A 20,280-nucleotide genomic window follows, 5' to 3' on the forward strand; every position below is an offset into this window, starting at 1 on the left:
AAAAATACTTTATTTAATTCTCTCTCTCTCTCTCTCTCTCTCTCTCTCTCTCTCTCTCTCTCTCTGTTGTGTTGTGTGTGTTGTGTTGTGTGTATTTAGGTTGGTGTGAGTGGGTGTCTCTTAGTCAATGGATACATTATGAATGTTGGTTTGCTCCTTCTGGATACGGGGCTAGAACTCTGGTCCTCAGGCACTGCAGTAAGTGGCTCTTTCTCGCTGAGCCATCTTGCTCTGCTAAAGGCTGATAATAGAGCAGGAATGCAGATTAAAAGTGACATAGAAGACCGGAGGTCACTGAGTTCCAACCCCAGGCCTGGAGTTGTCAAATCCTGGGCGGTGTAAGGTAGCAGCTGACTCCTTTCAAATGACTTCCTCTAACTTCCCCGCACTTCTATCTTTTCCTCTCCAACACAGGTGACAAAGTACAGAGGCAGCTTCTTGCTCCCACTGCTGAATGATGACCTTTCCGGCGCATGTTAGGCTGAGGAGGCGGCCTACAATGAATAAAGGGGGGATCTGAGGGCCTAAGTGTCCGGCCCGGTAGCCACCGTAGTCCCTGGCAAGTGAGGCTTCTTCGTGTCCAGGAATCTACTGGAAGACGGGCCAGGGTAGCGGCCAGAGCTGGAGCGGTTCCAGGGGCTCGCGCGCCACTCACCCCCAACGGAGGCCCGGAAGGCGCAGGGCGGCCCGCGCCCCGCCTCGGCCGGCGCCCCCTCGCGCCCCGGGTGGGCCCTGCAGGGCGGCGCGACCCGGAGGCGGCGGGGAAGGCGGGGAAGGCGGGGCGCCGAGGCCGGGCGGGCCGGGGCGGCGCCGAGCCGGGCCGGAGCAGGGCGCAGGGTGCTGGGCCGCCCGGCCGGGGTCGCGGGGGGGAAGATGGCGAGCGTGGGGCTGCAGTTCCAGGCGAGCGCCGGGGACGCGGACCCCCAGAGCCGGCCCTTGCTGCTGTTGGGCCAGCTGCAACACCTGCACCGCGTGCCCTGGAGCCACGTCCGCGGGAAGCTGCAGCCCCGGGTCACCGAGGAGGTGAGCGGGCCGCGGCCGCCATGCGCCCGCTAAGCCCTGGCCCTGGGACACAGGCCCCGCCTCGCCCGCGCGCCACGCCGGGCCCAGGGTGCAGGCCCGCCATAGGCCTGGCCGTCTGTCCCAAAGGCCCTGGTTGCAGCGAGGCCAGGCCTGTGTCGCCAGCCTGCCTGGGCCGAGCCACCTGCTTCCGCGCCCCCAGGCCGGGCCTTGCAGAAGGCCCAGTGGTGGCTTTCCGCGTGGCCTTTGGCCTCGAGACCCGATTCCATGGAAACTGGCCAAGGCCCAGAAGCTGGGCCTCCAAGTGTTTGAAGCAGAGGGTCCCCAGACAGGCCTTGCCAGCGCGAGGCGCAGCCCCACGAGGGTGGTAGGGTGCCAGAGAGCCACCCAGCTGCCTGGTGGTGGCTGGGGTGCCTTCTTAGACAAGCAGGCGTGGCCAACAGAGCATCTCGAGCCACACAGCACACGTTTTGAAGCCTGTCTCATGTCTCCTTTCTAATCTAGCTCTGGCAGGCAGCTCTGGCCACGCTCAACCCCAACCCCACAGACAGCTGTCCCCTCTACCTGAACTGCGCCACAGTGGCAGCTCTGCCGTCCAGGGTGAGCCGGCATAACAGCCCTTCCGCCGCCCACTTCATCACCAGGCTTGTGAGAACCTGCCTGCCTCCTGGAACCCACCGGTGCATCCTGGTGAGTGCTGGCTGGGCCCTTCAGTGTACCTCAGCCCGTGGCCCACCTCAGGCAGAGCAGGCTGGCCCGTGTGATCCATTCTAACTCTTCAACCACCAAGTGATTTACACCAGATCGGTTTGCGTGACAAATCAGAGACGCCAGCCTAGATTTATTGAGGCCTGAGCTTGTGTCTGTGCCCTGCTCATCTGTCTGGGAAAGAGCAGACAACATCTGGTGGCAGACATTTTTCTCACGCAGCCTCAGGTTACCATGGGGCACAGACCTCTCGGTTTGTCCACTGTAGGGCTGGCATTGGGAGAGTCCTGGTGGCATCCCTGTGTAGCTTCACCCCCACCCTGCTTCTCTCTCACTACAGATGGTCTGCGAGCAGCCTGAGGTTTTTGCCTCTGCCTGTGCCCTGGCAAGGGCCTTCCCACTCTTCACACACCGCTCAGGGGCATCCAGGCGTACAGAAAAGAGGACGGTCATGGTGGAGTTCTTCCTGGTGGGACAAGACAATGGCCCCGTGGAAGTGTCCACCTTGCAAGTGGGTGTCTAGAGGGCACGCTGACTCCTGGGAGCTCAGGTGGAGAGCTCTTCCCTTTTCTTCCCCAGGGAAGGGCTACAGTGCTTTTCAGGGATCCCCCTACCCTCAAAGGGTCCTGTTGTGTTGTATTTTCAGGTCCTTGTTTATTCGGTACAGTTGAGATTTGATTATGGGTGGTTGTCCCCTTAGGTGGGGAGCGATTTTATATGTGTGTGTTGTCTCACTGGGGCCTTGGAGGAAACCTGTGCAGGCTGGAATCCATTGCTAGACTGTCAGTCAAGGGAGTCGCCTGACCTAGGCCGCCTTCCCACTGCCTTGACCTCACTTCCACCCAGCAGCCAGAGACCAGATTGTCCCTCCACTTGGGCTTCAGGAAGGCTGTTGCTCAAGCCCCAATCAAGCCCCTTACTTGGGGGCTTTGTCCTCCTCCCTGATAGAGTTAAAAGGGGGAGGTCCTCCACGTCTGCTTTCTGTGCTCTTGAAAACAGTCCAATTGCTTTGCTTGTCTTAACCCCCTTTCTCTACCAACCCACCCAGACCTAGTTTGGGTTCCTTCTCTGTTTCCAAGGGCCATGATGTGTCCATCCCCCCTTGAAGCAGGCCCGCCAAGTCTCAAGCCCCTTTCCCCAAATGGCCTTCACCCTCTTAACATTCTCTTCCCAGACTCTCTGGCCTTAGCGTCTCCACTCTGGAAGGTTTCCGCTACCCTCGGACTTCATCTGGCAATGGACACCGAAGACCGTGTCCATCTGCTATTTTTAGGGTCCCTTCTGAGCTTCCGGCTCACCTGCAGCCAGATCCCAGCTTGGAAGCCCGAATGTAGCCTTCCTTCCTTCCTACTTACTGCTAGCCCTGGCTACTTCCACCCCTTCTGCGCATCTCTCTGTCCTCTCCCCGGTGATCCCCTATACCCCTCAGCTAGCCAGGCGTGCTCACGTCTGGGCACTCCGTGGTGATAAGTTCCTCCTCTCTTTCCTGACCAGGGTATCCCCACGACCTCCACGCCTAGAGCTGTGGGTCCTGTAGACTTTCGCCAGTCGGTTTGTCCTTGCTTTGCTGACATTTCTCCCAGTCATCTGAGGGTCTTGTCACATTGCCTACCATGGAGTGGACCTCACACAAACACACACGCATGGCAGAAGCCAACGGGTGTTGCTTCTCTTATCAGTGAAGCCGAAGTTGAAATGCTCTTCACTCCCATTCACTGCTCAGGGAGAGCTCTGTGGAGGGTCTGCAGGGCTGTACTGCCTCCCCTGGGGACAGTTCTCAGCCCAACACACATCCCACGCAGGCCACCGACTGCTGACAGGTGGCAGGGGCCTCACAAGCAAAGCTCATATCTGAGCTGTCAGCTCCCGGGTCCCTACGCGGGGCCTTCGAGGTTTAATTACCTGGGACAGGCAGCGGCTCTGATGGGCAGACAGCGGAGGCGGTGGCCGGCTGGCAGAATCGACCTGCGCCTGCCCTCCTGACATACAAGTCCGGGGGAGGTGATGATGAACTGCAAGCTAAAGTCCTGCGCCCCCGCAGGCCCCTTAATATCTGTTTCTTCCGGCCAGCACAGAGGCACTGACGTAGCCAGTTATCCCTGGCTTCTGAGGCTTTGGGTATATGATGGGATTAAATGGAGGTGGAGGTATGCTCACATCAGCTAGGAGGAAGGCCCCCATGGCAGAGAAAGATGGATGGGCAGGGGTCTAAGGCTGGGGTGGCTCTGCCACCCATCTGTGGGTACATGTAGCATCTGCAGACCCTATCGGGCTGTCCCTGAGTTGTCCTTGGCACAGAGCTAGGAGTCTGGTGGGGTCTCTTGTCTCAAGCTGCTGTCCTCTCCTGGGTCCTCTGAGGCTAATGAGTTCTCTTAAGCCACGCTCCTTCTACAGCAACGCCCTAGTAGACCGTTCAGTGACGAGGAGGACACATCTTTCTGTTTCTCCAGAGGACTCAGGGAAAGCCCCTCCTCAACATTGTAGGGTGATGTTTAGAGGGATCCCCAAAGCATCTGCTCCCACCTGCTCCTTCCACAACATACCTGTGAACAGCCTGAAGCATTCCTCTAGGGTGTCACATCTTTGATGTTTGTGGTCCCCCGGGGAACTGGAAGGGACAGGAAGAGAACATCCCTTTCCACCCTATCCACGGGCCCCAGTGATTAACTTTGTCTTCTTCCCTAGTGTTTAACCAATGCCACGGAAGGCGTCCGGCTAGCCGCACGCATTGTGGACACGCCATGCAGTGAGATGAACACAGACATCTTCCTTGAGGTCCGTGGCTTTATCCTGCTAAGCTGAGGTGGGATGGTCTTCAGGTCACAAAGAGAGAGGGCAAGAAAGCCTTAAGTTTGTACGTTTTCATCAAACCCTGGTGTCCACCTTGCTCCAGGAGGTCAGCATCCTCAGCTGAGGGTATGGGTAGGATATGGCCTCACTGAGACCATCTGTAGGCCCAGCACCAGCTACAGGAAGCTGAGCATGCAGGGCCAGTCTTCCCGCTTGGGCTTAATCATGGGAGGCAGAGCCACTGGCCTTCCTTTCCCACCATGAAGCCACAGATGGATTCATCTTTGGCGGGAAGCCCGGCCTTGCCTTGAGTCAGGCCTTTTCACGTGTCTCATGCTGTTATTTCTTTCCATGACTATGTCCAGGAGATTAGCCAAGTTGGAAGGGAGCTGGGGATCACCCCCACCATCATCCGTGATGAACAGCTAAAGACCAAAGGATTCGGAGGTGCGTAGAGCTGCCCCTCCCACAGCTGCCATTCTCCAGGAGTGGCAGGGGTAGTGTTTGGGGCATTTGGCACAGGGTCCCCATTCTCATCCTGCTGAGGACCTAAAGGGACTGGAATCAGCCTGCATTCCAGGCCAAGACCAGAGCTTGGGAGACAGAGCCTCCCTGGGGGAGGGAGGGACAGCCTTCCAGGTTCCGATGCTGATCCTGGGAGTCACTTGACCCATGTTCTTCCTGTCCTCTGTCCCCTCCCGCCTCCCAGGCCCTCACTCACAGCCAGCTCAATGAGGCTTTCTGTTCTTCGATTACACAGTTCATGGCCATTCTCAGGGTCCCAGTGGACGGTGTTCTTATACAGAACATATTTCCTGTGACAGTCATGTAATGAGGGTTGTCCTGGCCTATATGTCTTTCTCAAAGCTACGTCCTTCCTTGATCTCTACATACCCAGGAAGTAGAGGGGAAAGCTGGGCTGTCTCAGGGCGCTTTCAGATTGAACAGGCAAAGGTCACTGCCACAATTGTCAGTGATTACAAAACAAGTCCCTTCCAAGGCAACAGCACTCTTGGTCACACCCTCCGCTGACTTGGGGTTTCTCTTGCCACAACTATGTGAGGACTCTAGGAAGAAGCTCTTAAAGGCCACTGCCTGGCCTTAGGGCTTGGAGGGGGCGCAGTGCTGGTCAGACTGTGTCCCCCCAGTTGAGTCCTCTCCAAAGGACAATTCACCATGTGGCCAATGTTCATTTCTGAGTAAGGTGTTTGGGTACAGAGTTGGGAAGTATGACCAAGCCAGATGTTCACCTAGTCTTCAGAAGGCCTTGTCACTTGAGCCAAGTCCTTTCACAGACAAGACCCTAGGACCACCTGGACTAAGGGAAGGAGAGTTACAGGATGGAAGTGCTTGTCAATGATATCATCAGGACAGGAGTCATGCCAACCCCCACACGTTAACCAGAGAAGCAGGCCCCAGCAGTGGCCATTTTTGTTGGGGAGTTTCTCTGAGGAGTAGGGGTTTGTCAGACAGCCATTTTGGTGCTCCTTATGGTTGATGCATACGTAGCCTTCGTGCTCAAGCAGGCCCCTCTTTCTCTGGGAAGCCAAGAGGGAGGGAGGTGATTGGGCGGAGGCCGTGGGAGCTGCAGGAGGAGGAAGGCTCAAAGCTCAGAGTAGGGGGCCCATGTGGGTGGGAGAGGCCTTGAAGCATCGGCAGTGAATCGCTTCACTCCGTAAGTCCTCTTCTGCTGCCTCTAGGCGTCATACAATGGTTTTCTCCCCTCGGCGAGTTCTCCTGCCTGACAGTACTTTGCAGTCTTAGATGTTACAATGGATCTGTATTTTCCCATCCCACAGTGGCTCCTAGCAGCAGTGGGAGGGGAGATCCATTAGGGTTGCTCTACGGGAGAAGTCTGGGCCAGGCTAACGCCAGAGTCCTGTGGACAGGCACCTCACTTCTGCTTCTTTCTACACAGGAATCTACGGGGTTGGCAAAGCTGCCCTCCACCCACCTGCGCTGGCCGTCCTCAGCCACACCCCTGATGGGGCCACGCAGACCATTGCCTGGGTGGGCAAGGGCATTGTCTATGACACTGGTGGCCTCAGCATCAAAGGGAAGGTGAGGTGTGGGTTTCAGGGTGCAACTCAGACTGGCGTGTTCGAGTACCTTGTGCATTTAGTATCAGGAGTGGGCGACTGTTTTATTTGAAATCCCTCCTCTTCCACCCAACACAGCTCTCTCCAGGACTACTCAGGAAATGGAACTAATAATACAGGTTTAAAAATAACCCCAGTAGAGAATATTCTCTTTTATTGAATTCCACACATATTATCTTGCCAGTTGAAAATTTTAGAGAAGAAAAATATCCCAGTCCAAACAAAGAGAGCGGCAGCATATTAGCGCTTCAAATCTCACTGATGTATTTATATAGGGAAAAGACCCACAAGATAAGTGTCCACGTCAGTCTCTGCTAATTGCCAATGGACCGCAGCATTGAACAAGTTTTCCTGGGTCTCTCGTCCTGCAAATTCAACTCTATCCACCCTTCTGCACGTGCCTATCTTGGGTGGTACACATGGGAATCAGGGTTGTTCTTCTGTTCCTACTCACAACCCCAGCCCTCTGTTCCTTTAACTCTGAGGGGTTTCTGTCACCCTAAGCCACTGATACCAGGGACTCCTGGGGGTGGGTGCTGGGAAGCCACAGTGCTGGCCCTCTCTGAGATCTTTCTAACAGCGTTCACCTATCCATGTGTTGACCAGTCTCTAATGCCACACTCAGAGGTCTACAGAGAACAATGAAACGGTGGATGCCAGGGTCGGTCTCACTCTCCTGCCCTGGGTTCCTACGCTGTAACTGAAGCGTAGGTGCCCCGCTCTGCAGTCTTGCCCCTGTGTAGCATTTGCAAGTGGGTATATCAGCAGTCTTTGAAGGATTGCTCTGATCCGGAGCCCGAAGCAGTAAGCGAGCCGCCCTGAGCCTCGGGTGTCTGTTTTGTACGTGATGGGTGGATCTCCTGGAGGCAGTCAGTACCCAGAGCCCTGCATAAGCAGTAATTTGGTGAACTTCCTCATACCAGAAACCTCACACTCCTTTGTCACCATTAGCTCGTCAGAGAAGCCCTTGAGCACGGGGAGGCTGTCAAGTGTCGCACGAAAGTTTCTCAAAGTTCCGCCTTGAGCTGGAGAGCTCACATTAGTGCTGGTGATGCATGCTGCCCTATGCTCTCCCAGGGAGGCTTGATGCTGCCCTGCGCTCTCCCAGGGAGGCCTGCCCTGTTATTACCCTGTCGATGCCTCATCGAGAAACTATCTCCTGCTTCTGCCTCAGGCAGCGGCTGCCTGGGTCTGTCACTCTCATGGTTGCCCTCTGCTCTTGCTGACTTGGAAGAGGCAGCTGAGGTGTGTCCCTCATACAGTAGAGATAGTCATTCACACTCCAGTGGGATTCTTTTTTTTTTTTTTAATTTATTTCATTTTATGTGTTTTGCCCACAAGTATGTGCACCACGTTCAAGCCTGTGGTGATTGTGAGACAGCGCAGGGGTGCTGGGTACTTGTGAGACGGCACAGGGCTGCTGGGTGCTTGTGAGACAGCACAGGGCTGCTGGGAACTGAACTCGGGCCACTCCCCAAGCCCCACAAGTGTTCTCAGCCTCTAAGCCATCCCTCCAGCCCAGGAGAGTTTTCAAACTTTAAAAATTTCAAACTTAGTGTCACTGCTTCACGGAGGGACATCTGCAAGTGAGGTCACCGTGACTTGACTCCCCAGGAGTACACGGAGAACCCAGTGGCTCTCAACTCACTGCGAGCCCCAGCCTCACCTGGAACAGAGCTTTGACACTCAGAGTAGCTGCGCCTTTTGTGCGTGCGTCAACGCGACCAGGGCAGATGGCACCTCAGCCTTGAGGACCTTTTTCTTTATAATAACAGAAGTGACACGGGGGAGTCAGGAGAGAGGCCTCGCGTAAGCAGCTGAGCTTGGCACTTTGCTTGGGAGGTGACACCTGTGCAGGGGCACACCGTGTTTCACGAGCAGCTGTCAGAGGCATTTTCTGGGTGGGTTATTTCAAAATGGTTTTCTGCTGGGCCTTGGGCCCCATTTCTTCATTTCAGCGGGCCTATGTGTCCTTTCCGATTAGGTCAGAAAGATGCTCAATGGATCCTTTTCAGTTGACAGTATTATGAAAGCACCCCTTCCTGCATCTAAAAAAAAATACTTTCAGCTAAATTTCAAGGCCCGTGTGATACAACAGGGGCTCCAAAATGACTGAAATTCCAAGCCCAGATTCTTTCTTCTGAGGACTCGTTTATATTTACCTTACAAGCCTGTCAGTTGGGGTTGGAAGCCGATACAATGTAAACATGTGACTGTAACGTCATACTAGTTCACAGGAGGCGGCTTCTGCAATAGTGGCAGGGGGCTTCAGCTGCACGTGGTAGAGTAGAGATGCCCCCTACTGCTGATCAGGCGGCAGTGTCGTAAGGGATAAGCAGGGTATGTTCTCTGCAGCCAGATAGGAACTGGTCAGCAGGGAGAGGGGCACAGAGCGGGGCCTCCCCAGAAAAGCTACAAGAATGGACAAGTGAAGGCCCGTGAAGGTGTCTTCAAGTGGTCCCTGCAGGAGTGGATGGGAGATGGGCTGGAATGTGTGGTGCGAGCATCTCTGGCAGGAGCTGCAAGGTCAGAAACTGGAGGGGCTAGGGTACAGGGCTCTTTCTTAGAGGAGAAGTGGACAGGACACCGTTTAGATTGTACCCTTGCTGTGGCTGCAGATAGGCTAAGGGTGAGGTCATCAGCACACTGTTGTGTCTGACTGTAGTCGGACTTAACTGCTAGAGGCCAGAGCCACACACAGGCTGGCTGCCAGCCTGGGCCTAGGGAGAATGGGATAGGCACAAGCCTGGGTTACCTCATGTCACTCCTCAGAGCAGACACAACAGGAACCTGTGGTAAGTGTAGAACGAGGGCCTATTGGCAAATACTCTGCCTCCTGGGTCCCATATCTGAGAAGGAAGCCATAGCTCTGACAGTCCCTGGAAAGCCTGACCAAGCCTCTTAAGGTGCGGCTGACTGACTCCACGCGAGCCTTGGTTTCTGTGAAGTCAGGGTGGATCAGAGGTCCTGAGCTTAGACTCCTAAGCTGGCGTGGGGTCCAGGGCTCTGTGGGAGAACCCAGTCATGGTGACTCTGGCCACTGGTAGTTCCTGGTCTCCCTCTACCACATTATCGCTTGCTTGGTAGCCCCAAAGTTGTACAAACAAGAGTCGTATCTCTGCCAAGTCTGCCGTTACTTCCTCTTGCTTTGGGAGAACAACAAATGCCCTTTGGCTGGTCAGTTTTATGAAGGTAGGGCCCTGTGGAAGGCGGGGCCCCTGTGTGCCATGCGATGGAAGCCTTAGAGCCCCTGTCAGCCGTGCTCTGAGCTCAGGTGGTTTACACGCTCTCCCGGTCCTTTCCTGTCACTGCAGACCACCATGCCAGGGATGAAGCGGGACTGTGGGGGTGCTGCAGCCATCCTGGGAGCCTTCAGAGCCGCCATCAAGCAGGTGAGGGCGCAGGTTCTGGTTTCTCTCCCTCAGGACTGCAGCTTAGCGGGGCTTGAGACAGGCTAACTTGGGGCTTGCTGGGCATTGTCTGAAGGTAGCAACCATGGCTGCAGAGTGTGGAGAAGTCTTCTCTCCTGCTATTGCTCTGGCATCTGATGTGCTGGTGAGGGGATGCACAGCAGGTCAGCTCTCCTGCACTCCTCCAGAGTGATCTATAGGAGACCACAGCCAGGGGGTAAGGAATCCCACAACACACGCGCACACACACACACACGCGCACACGCGCGCACACAGACGCACGCACGCACACACATGTGCACACACATGTGCACACACGCGCACACGCACGCGTGCACACACATGTGCACACACACGTGCACACACGCGCGCACACGGATGCACGCACGCACACACATGTGCGCACACACATGTGCCCACACGCGCACACGCACACGTGCACACACGCGCACACACGCACGCACACGTGCGCACACGCATGCACGCACGCACAAGCCTCTACCCTCCCCTGCCTATCTCAGATATCCAAAGGCACTGACATTGCCCTCTTGGAAGGAAACGTGCCTCAGTGAGAGCCACAGAACAGCAGTGGCAGAGACTCAGCCCATGAGACGTTTGAGTGCCCACAGCCACGCCGTAGGGGTCACAATGAAGGAGTACAGACGTAGAAAGGCTGTTTCTTGTCATGGGGCCTGGGATTGCTCCTTGTAGGAAGAACTGTGCAACTGAAATCATAGGACCCAGGAAGTGATATGTAGTAAAATTTGGGGTAAGAATGATGGTCAGGAGGCTGAGGCAGGATTGCCTCAGATATAAAGTTTTCCTGTATTGTGTAGTGAGATCTGTGGCATGGTCTGGGGAGCTTTTCCCTTCTAGTAGGGACTTGCCACATTGCACCTTCAAACCCGAGCTTCCCTTCCTGCTCCTCAGGGCCCCAGTCTGCCTGTCTCCTGCGGTCTGCAGGTCCAAGAGCACCTGGCTCTCTTCGCCCTTCTCTCTCCGTCCCTCCAGAGTTTCCAGTCTATAACGGGCCTTCTCACCTGCTTCTCCTCTCAGGGTTTCAAAGATAACCTGCACGCTGTGTTCTGCTTGGCTGAGAATGCAGTGGGACCCAATGCCACTAGGCCGGATGACATTCACCTTTTGTATTCAGGAAAGTAAGGCCTCCCTCTCATGCCTTGCACTGTGCTCTAGACCTGTGGCTTCTTTCAGAGCCAGGCCAGGTCAGCCTGGTCCTAACCTTCTAAGGGATGAGGTGTCCCATGGTCCTGGGGAGGGCACGGGCCATGGAGATAGAGGAGCTGCAGGGACTGGGCTCCCTGGTACCAGAGGGAGGTCACGGCAATGTTCAGTTGGAGCTGCGTTCCTGAGCCGGGGTCTGTGCCTTGCCCAGGACGGTAGAGATCAACAACACGGACGCTGAGGGCAGGCTGGTGCTGGCAGACGGGGTGTCTTATGCTTGCAAAGACCTGGGTGCTGACATCATTGTGGACATGGCCACCCTGACAGGGGCACAGGTGAGTACCACACTTCACCCCCTGGCTGCAGCCTGCCCTCCCCAGAACCCCTGTTGGCAGGTGAGCATGAGCAGCTGCCATTCTGGAGGTAAGGGAGCCCCTCCCCTGCTGCTGGACCCGAACCCATGCCCTGCCCACTTGTCCCTGCTCCTCTCCCTCCCCATGCTGCCGACCGCTCTGCTTTCCCCTCCCTCGTGTTCTCTGCCACCTTCTCTGACATGGTGGCTTCCCTTGTGTCCCTTGCCTAGGGCATTGCCACAGGGAAATACCATGCAGCCGTGCTCACCAACAGCGCCGAGTGGGAGGCGGCCTGTGTGAAGGCTGGGCAGAAGTGCGGGGACCTGGTCCACCCGCTGGTCTACTGCCCTGAGCTGCACTTCAGCGAGTTCACCTCAGCTGTGGCTGACATGAAGAACTCAGTGGCGGTAGGTGTGGGGCCTGCGCGAGGGGCACGCTGTGGCCCTGAGGAGTATGTGAGCTAGAAGACCAGTGTTCCCAGGCACCAAGCGTCCCGTGTCACTAACCGTGCGGTGAACAGACCCCACCTCAGGCTGGGACTCATTTGCCCCTCAGCTCCTAGGAGCGAAGCGCTCCCGGCCCTGGGGGGGAGGTAGATGCCGTACTCCATCAGCCCTAGTCAGCGGCTAAGGGATAAGCATAGGCTACAGAGAACCCTGAACTCCTCCCGCTGCTGGGACAAGGGTGTCACCAAGTGTCCTCTTATCCTCAGGACCGAGACAACAGCCCCAGCTCCTGTGCCGGCCTCTTCATCGCCTCACACATTGGATTTGACTGGCCTGGAGTCTGGGTCCACCTGGACATTGCCGCCCCAGTGCATGCTGTGAGTGCCTCAGGGCTGCTCCTCGAGGCCAGGCCACCCCCTCCCTCCTGACCTGTTCCCACAAAGCTCCTCTGGCTCAGAGCTGTGGCTGAGTTCATCAGAAAGGTTCTGTGTTCTGTGTCAGACTATCTGTGGCCCAGCCTCCAGCCAGCTGTGGTCCTCTGACCTCTGGCCTCCTCCTCCCGGGAACAGAGTACCGCTGTGTCCTGTCCTCCCAGCCAGTGCCTAATAGGAGCCCTGACTATCTCCAGCCTTGTGTTCTAGGACCTTCCTATGGAGAAGGGGGCGTCAGAGGCCTAAAGAGCCCTGTGCACAGAGCTGCTCCTCTGCCTCAGGCTTCCCACCATCTCTGTCCTCCACAGGGTGAGCGAGCCACAGGCTTCGGGGTGGCTCTCCTCCTGGCCCTATTTGGCCGTGCCTCCGAGGACCCGCTGCTGAACCTGGTGTCCCCGTTGGACTGTGAGGTGGATGCCCAGGAAGACGACAGCGTGGGGCGTGACTCCAAGAGACGGAGGCTCGTGTGAGCGCTACTTCCCAGCTGGTGACACAGGGTTCCTTACCTCACTTTGCACTGACTGAGTTCAAGCAATTGAAAGATAACTCTTATGACGAGTTTGGCTTCTCCTTCTGTACTCAGTGGTTATGGGAGTGAGCCATTCTTTTCTTAGCAGCGGCTTAGGGGTTTGGTGGGGTCTGGAGAGAATTGTCACAGATCCCATAGGCCTGCCTTTGCCTGCTCTGTCCCTTGTCCTCCACCCTGGTCCTTAGAACCACCTCAGGTCACCCTCTGTGGTGAGCGCACTTCCTATATAGGTCCTAGCTCTGGCCTCTGCTTCCTGAGGTGTCCAGCCAGCCCATGCCAGGGTACGTGTGGTGACTGGCTGTTAGGGACCCATTCTGTGAAGCAGGAAGAGCCTTGTAGCCCACCCCCAACCCCCAGTTCACTTGAAGTTGAATTAAATATGGCCACAACATACCCTTGCCTCTGCTCTTTTTTTTTTTTTTTTTTTTTCTCTACTTCTCTGTCTCACAACTCACAACCTGGAGCCTGTGTGAGGCTGAGGTCCAGAACTGCTCCAGCCAGCAGTCCTCAAGCTTTGTCTTCTGGTCCTGAGATGGTTAGTTGAACCGGTTTTACAACCAGTTTTACAGCCTAGAGCCATAGAGTCTGGGGCAGAGGACAGCAGCCCTCAGTCCCAGGCCTGTCCACCAGCTGCTTTGGTTTCCTGAGTGTGCACACACTGCGATGGCTTCCGAGAGGCTCCATTCACATTGGGGTGGAGCTGGCTTTCCTCAGCTCTGAACCCGAATCTCACAGTTCCTACAAGAGAAGTCTTAGGCCACAAAGGACCTGGTTTGGATTCCTGGGAGCCCCGCCAGGGTACAGGGTCTGTCACACCACACCTAGGCTACAGGGAAGGGACAGGAGGCAGGCCTCAGAGTATCTGGGGATAAGTTGCCTCTCCAGTTGAGACATAACCTACCTGCTCCTGTCTTCCAACACAGTACATCCCAGCGTGACTTCCTGAGAGATCAGAGCTGGGGCAGTGAGTGGGGAGAGGGCTTCCTACACCTCCTGTGAGGGGTTCCGAAGCAAGGGTCTGCCTGTGGATGTGCAGGACGTGTGCCCTGGAATGTTGTACCAGTTCACTGACAGACTTCAGCCTAACCCCCCCAGGACTCCACTTCTCTCCAACCCTGGAGAGAAGGTGTCTGTTTCTGGGTCTGATCCCCCCACAAATGTTTATTAATTCTCTACTGTTTACGTAACCCCAGGTGGACCCAAAACGTCAAAGACCAACTCCTAGGTCCCAGCCCTAAATGAGAAACCTTGCTGGACAGTGAATAGCCTTGTGGGCAGTGACCAAATGAGTGGGAAGCTGCAGGCTTCCTGCAAGGGGATGCAGGCATGGCGGTGCTGGAGGGCAGGGGCCTCCATGGGTCATTAGTTCACTTAATTGCTTACAACAAGCAGCTCTCAGCCACCTCCCAACCCCCACCCCCGAGGGACACCCCAGAGGAGGGAGGGGGTCACTGAGGTGGCCTGGCTCATTCTCTGGGGCAGCTGGCACCATCCCCATCCCACCCCATGCCAGAGAGCTGTGCCCATGTGGACACAGGAAGCAGGGTCATGGAGCATCAGGGGAACTGAGTCTCCCTTGTGTGGGCACAAAGGCAGCCACAGTGGTAGGGACCCAGCTGGGGATCAGCTGCAGCCTCAAGGCCTGGATGACATGCCCAGTGTTGGGGCTCCTGGGGGTGAGCCAAAGGGAAGGTCAAAGGGCTTATGGGTACAACTGCTCCCCCAAGCTCTGCTGGAGTTCCAGCAGTTAAGAGTCACAGGGTTGCAAGACCCCTATTGGGCAGCCTTGGAGTCAGGTCAGCCTAGGCTCTGGAGAGCTGCACAGAAAAAAATGTGGCTTGCCCGGTGTGTATGAAGGTGTGCAGAGGCAGCCAGACCACCGTCATCATGAAAACATTGCCTGTTTTAACTGTCAACTTGACGTAACCTAGAATCGCCAGGGAAGAGTCTCAAGGCAGGATTGTCTACACCGAGTTGGCCTGTAGGCACGTATTTGAGATACTGTCTTAAGTTCAGTGCTATGGGGAAGACACAGCCTACTCTGGGTGGCACCATTTCTTAGGCAGGGTGTTCTGAACTGTAAAAGAGTGGCGTGGTCAAGCTCTAAGGCTCAATTCTGAGTGAGCTAGGCTGTGGTCATCACCACCATCATCACAGTGGAGCTCTGGCATGCTCAAGAAGGTAGAGTCTTCAGCTTCTATGCTGACAGCTGCCCAACTTCTCCCTGACTTGGACAACACAGAAGGCCTTCCTTCTGTATTACCATAAGGAGCTCTAGATAGGGCCATTGTCAGGAGTGCATGTTTCCAATGCTAAAGGGAACACAGAAATACACACCTTTGGCCTTTCGGGGAGCACTGAAAGTGGCCTGAAGCTGCTCGGAAGCACAAGGGTGGGATGCAGAAGCCATGTTTTTTGTTTGTTTGTTTTTTGTTTTGTTTTGTTTTGTTTTGTTTTTTATGGCTAGGAGTGACTCACCCAAGCTTGCCTTCACTGGTTACTCCTGTGCCCCCAGTAACCCAGTGTCTGAATTTTCCTCATAGCCATAGGCCTGAGCACCTCAGCTGGAAAGGAGAAAGTCAGCTGGTCTCCATGTTGCAGCCTGAAGGAGTGGGCAACATGAGCTGGGTATAGTAAACTGCCATGAAGATATCCCATGCAAGTCCCAGAATTCCAAGAAGTCACTCACCCAAAATCAGTTCTCTCTGTGCCAGCAAAGGGGCATCAATCAGCTTTTCCCTGAGAAAAATCCCTGAGAAAAATCAACAGAAAGGGAAACCATTCGTTTTGGCTCATGGTTTCAGAGGGTTTCACCCATGGTTTGTATCATGGCATTGACTGGTGACAGATAAATGGCAGCTGGTAGGAGCAGGTTCCTGTGGAGGCTGCTTACCTCACAGTAGCTGGGAAGCAGAGAAGAAATGTCCTTAGAGACCTGCTTTTGTCTCAGGCTTCAACACAAGACGCAGCATAAACTCCTCAGTGGTTTAATCCACCAGCAAAGTCAGTGCCATCTGGTTCCACTTCCGTGACTCAAACGCCCCAACGAAGAGCAGTTTTGGTGAGAGGAAGTTTAGTTTAGAATTCCACCACTTAGCTGAAGTCCATCACTTTAGGGCTAGAGAGGTGGCTTAGAGTTTAAGAGCACTGACTACTTTTCCAGAGGTCCTGAGTTTGATTCCCAGCAACCACATAGTGGCTCACAACCATTTGTAATGGGATCTGATGCCCTCTTCTGCTGTGTCTGAAAACAGCTACAGTGTACTCGTATATATATACAATAAATAAATAAATCTTAAAAAAAAAAAAGAAAGAAAGTCCATTACTATGGAGAGTCATGACAGCAGGACCTGAAGCAGCTGGTCACATCACACTTACAGTCAAGAGCGGAGAGAAATGTATGCAAACATGCTAGTGTTTATCTCAGTGGCTCAACTCTTCACAGTTCAGGATGCTCTGCTTAGGGAATGATACCACCCACAGTAGGCTGTGTCTTCCCTTATCATTTAACTTAAGGCAGTCGCCCCCAGATATCCCTAGAGTATACATAATCCCTCACCAAGACTCTCCAGGTTGTGTTGACAAAGAAAACTCCCTGTTAACCTCATGATTCCCACCTCCTCTCCATAGCACCACCTCCAAGTACAGCTGTGCTGGGTGTCAAACCTCCAACACAGTTATCCCCAGAGGACAGATCCAGTCTAAGCTAAATCCAAACTGGATGGAGGAAACAAGGAAAAGTCAGTGCTAGATCTACATCTTTGCAGAAGACCTGCTGCTGCCCAGATCGTAGCCAGTCCAGGGCTATTTAAAGTGACTGCAGCAGGAGAGTAATCACTTACAAGACATGATGTCTGTTTTGTTCACCTGACCCTTAGGAGTGCTGAGGTGGCCTCTGAAGCCCATTGAGACAGAAGAGATAGGGGCTGGGAGAGAAAACTCATCCAGTAAGGTGCTTGCTGTGCACTCTTGAGGACCCAAGCTTAGATAGAAGGCACCTATGTAAAAGCCAGACACAACAGGATGTGTCTTTAATCCCAGCACTCAGTAGACAGAGACATGAAGATTCTTGGAGATTGCTGGTCAGTCTGTCTAGCAGATCATTCAGGAAACCCTCTCTTACAAATTAAGATGAGAAGAGGGAAAACACCAAATATCAACCTTTGGCATCTACACGTAAACACACACATGAGTGCATACATATCTTTACCCCCTACACATATACACATGAGAATTCACATGCATATATATATGTTTCACATATACAAACATTTTTCTTTAAAGAAGAGAACCAGGTTGCCAGACGACAGTGATGAATGTCTTTAATCCCAGCACTCGGGAGGCAGAGGAAGAGGCAGAGGCAGGCAGATCTCTGAGTTTGAGGCAACCCTGGTATACAGAGCAAGTTCCAGAAGACTGCCAGGGCTATACAGAGAAAATCCTGCCTCAAAAAACAAAACAAAAACAAAAACAAACAAAAAACCAAAAACAAAAAAAAAGGGTGTGAGAAAACCAAGTGGAAGTTATTTCTACAGTGGATGTTGGGGACCAGAAGACCAACTGATAATTAGGAGACACCCCCAACATACTTCTAAGTGTGATTCTACCAGAGGCTGCTGACATCTGACGCCTGTTCCTAAACCTTTCATCCAGGTCCTTCCTAAAGAGACATCCTATTCAGGCCCATTCCCCTCCTCCACCCCAGCCTGCTCCTCTCTGCCTCTCTGCTCAGAGATCCACACCTAGAGCATCAAGCACCAAGCCCCTCCTGCCAGCATCCCCGTGAGTTCCCGGCTGGAGGGCTTCCGGGAAGGACTTGCTGCTCTGCCCACCCCTCCCTGAAAGCTTTCACTGGGGAGCTGGCCCCTCACTGCCCAGTAAATGCCTGTTGGATTTTCTGCTGTGACTCTGCCTGAAGCTATAGCTCAGGCGATGTTCCCTGGTGAATTAGTGTTCGACATTTCTGTTTATTTGTTTGTTCTTTAACAAAAGGTTGTTTTGGTTTGAGATTCAGCAAAAATATAAGCTGCATTCAGCTTCCTCTCCATTCAGGACTCAGTAAATTAGTTGTTTTCCAGTCTGTTCCGAGTCCTTGCCTCAAATGAGCCTCCAACAAGATAATGCATTTAAAAGCCCTTGGAAAAGTACCAACCCCACGCACATGTGGGGTACTGTCATCCTCTGAGCTCTCCCGGAAGACAAGCCCTGCAGCTGGCTCGCTCCACACCCCGCCCCCACACTGGGCTTAGCTACAGGTCCTGCTGTGAAGCTTCTACCTAGGACTCAGATCTGGAGGGGGCTGTCTCCAGGTTGGTCCCCCCAAACCCAGAACGATCTCCACCCCCAGATGCAGCCACTGCTAGGGGGGTTGGAGGGGAGGACAGCAGATAAACTAACACTCCTGTGAGGAGATGGCCTGCCTTTATCCACATCTAATCCAAAGGCCATTTTTGCTTTCTTTGGGGCCTGCTGTGGTCCTGAGGGGTTTTTTTGTTTTTTTGTTTTTTTTTTTTTTTTTGAGATCAATCGAGGGAGGAGGATGCAGCAAGAAAACACACACCCCTCCCCTAGTTGAAAAGGTTCAGAAGCCTGATTCTTATTCCCAATCCGAAATCAGAACAAAAGGTGCCTCCAGCCAGAAGTCTCTGTTCTTGTTGGCTGGCCCTGCCCCGCTCTAGGGGGTGGGGGTGAAGCTTCCTTCCACCCCACGCACCTTTCCTTGTTTGTCTTCTTCCTTTTCATGAGCTGGATGAATCTTTGAGATTCATGCCCACACCGAGTCCAGTATGCCACTCGGTATACCAACGGCACAGAGATAGCTTCCTCGTTCACCAACATTTGTACAACATCGCCTGCATGTAAACACTCTTCACCACAGACCCCTCTCTCAGGAGTGTCTCGCACCATCCTGAGCCTTAGAAATCAGCTGTCAAGATAAATCTTAAATGCCTTGCTGGAGGCTGGAAAAAGCTGTGTGTGGTGTTCAGGGGGCCTGCTTGGTGGAAATCAAAGTCCTAAGGCTCACCTTAGAGGCTGGCATTTATTCCAATCAGAATAGCTAATGTGTCACCAGTCGTTTACTGCTGAATAGACAGCCAGGCTGTTTGGCTATATGCTATGTCTTTTCCTGTCCAGCATCTACAGAGGCTCAAGGTCCACAGATCATTGGTGCCTGTATGCATCACAGGGGCATCTGGCCTGGCACAGCTTGTGCACTATGAGAGCTCTCTTTTCTTCTAATACTCTCCTCTCTCCTTTGTCCCCACCTCACACAGTGCACCAGACTCTGTGTGGTCAGAGAGATGGCACTTTCCAAGGCTCTCTACAATGAGTGAATACCCAGGATGCTCTGCATGTGGTCCTGGGCTCTGAGCCTCAGTTTCTGCATCTGTAAAGTACATAGACTATGCCAAAAGCCTGGTGGCATTGTATGCTGCAGCGATGTCTAGGACATGACCTCAATAGCACCAGCAACAGAAGGAAACAAAGAAGAAATTTGGGATTGGTGAAAACTCTAAAATGTTGTGCATCGAAAAGGATAATGATGGTGGAGGCTGCGGCTCACACAGGGAAGTGCTTGATGGACAAGCATGGGGACCAGAACCATCCTCAGCTCCACATACAAATATCTGAGAATCCATCTGAGCATGTAGGCGAGGCCAGCATCAGGAGTCTGAGACTGGCAGATCCTTGGGGCTTGATGGCCGCCTGTTCATGTTGCTCAGCTAGTGAGTTCTGGGCTCAGTGAGAAATTCTGTCTTCCCCCTGCCCCCAGTATGATGGAAAACAACAGAGAAACACACCTAGTGTATGCTTTTGTCCAGCACACACACGGGCGCGTGCACGCACACACGCACACTCATACACATACACCATACATTCACACACATATACTCACACACATACCACACATACATCACTGCAACGTACAATGCCACGAGGCTTTTGGCATAGTCTATGTACTTTACAGATGCAGAGCCCAGGGCCACATGCAGAGCATCCTGGGTATTCACTCATTGTAGAGAGCCTTGGGAAGTGCCATCTCTCTGACCACACAGAGTCTGGTGCACTGTGTGAGGTGGGGACAAAGGAGAGAGGAGAGTATTAGAAGAAAAGAGAGCTCTCGCAGTGCACAGGCTGCTCCAGGCCAGATGCACACATACATACACGCACACACACATACATGCATAACACACATGTATATACACACGCCTCTCACACACACATCACACATATGTAAACACACATATACACTCACAGACATACACATCACACACACACACATCACAACATCACATACACAGGTATATAC

The 20,280-nt window shown here is 53.9% G+C and overlaps 1 protein-coding gene across 2 annotated transcripts; it reads left to right on the forward strand.

Moving 5' to 3' along the window:
• The first annotated feature begins 801 nt into the window (after positions 1 to 801).
• Npepl1 (aminopeptidase-like 1) lies at positions 802 to 13,361 on the forward strand. 2 transcript variants are annotated; one of them, NM_001107806.2, is made up of 12 exons: positions 802 to 1,023; positions 1,525 to 1,710; positions 2,069 to 2,239; positions 4,414 to 4,503; positions 4,884 to 4,965; positions 6,437 to 6,579; positions 9,932 to 10,009; positions 11,084 to 11,184; positions 11,421 to 11,544; positions 11,793 to 11,969; positions 12,275 to 12,385; positions 12,748 to 13,361. In NM_001107806.2, the coding sequence occupies exons 1-12, from the start codon at positions 874 to 876 to the stop codon at positions 12,907 to 12,909; spliced, it is 1,575 nt and encodes a 524-aa protein (NP_001101276.2). In that variant the 5' UTR covers positions 802 to 873; the 3' UTR covers positions 12,910 to 13,361. The 2 variants fall into 2 exon arrangements, with proteins under 2 accessions (NP_001101276.2, XP_038961075.1); XM_039105147.2 differs by lacking the exons at positions 802 to 1,023; positions 1,525 to 1,710 and having other exon boundaries at positions 2,158 to 2,278.
• Positions 13,362 to 20,280: the final 6,919 nt, after the last annotated feature.

This window comes from Rattus norvegicus, chromosome 3 (assembly GCF_036323735.1).
Source record: "Rattus norvegicus strain BN/NHsdMcwi chromosome 3, GRCr8, whole genome shotgun sequence".
NCBI lineage: Eukaryota > Metazoa > Chordata > Mammalia > Rodentia > Muridae > Rattus > Rattus norvegicus.

Excerpts from the sequence above, each read along its gene's own strand:
- Npepl1 (NM_001107806.2), top strand. The coding sequence starts at position 874 with ATGGCGAGCGTGGGGCTGCAGTTCCAGGCGAGCGCCGGGGACGCGGAC. Across the intron at positions 1,711-2,068 it reads GAACCCACCGGTGCATCCTG|ATGGTCTGCGAGCAGCCTGA; the intron begins GTGAGTGCTGGC and ends CTCTCACTACAG. Across the intron at positions 2,240-4,413 it reads TGGAAGTGTCCACCTTGCAA|TGTTTAACCAATGCCACGGA; the intron begins GTGGGTGTCTAG and ends CTTCTTCCCTAG.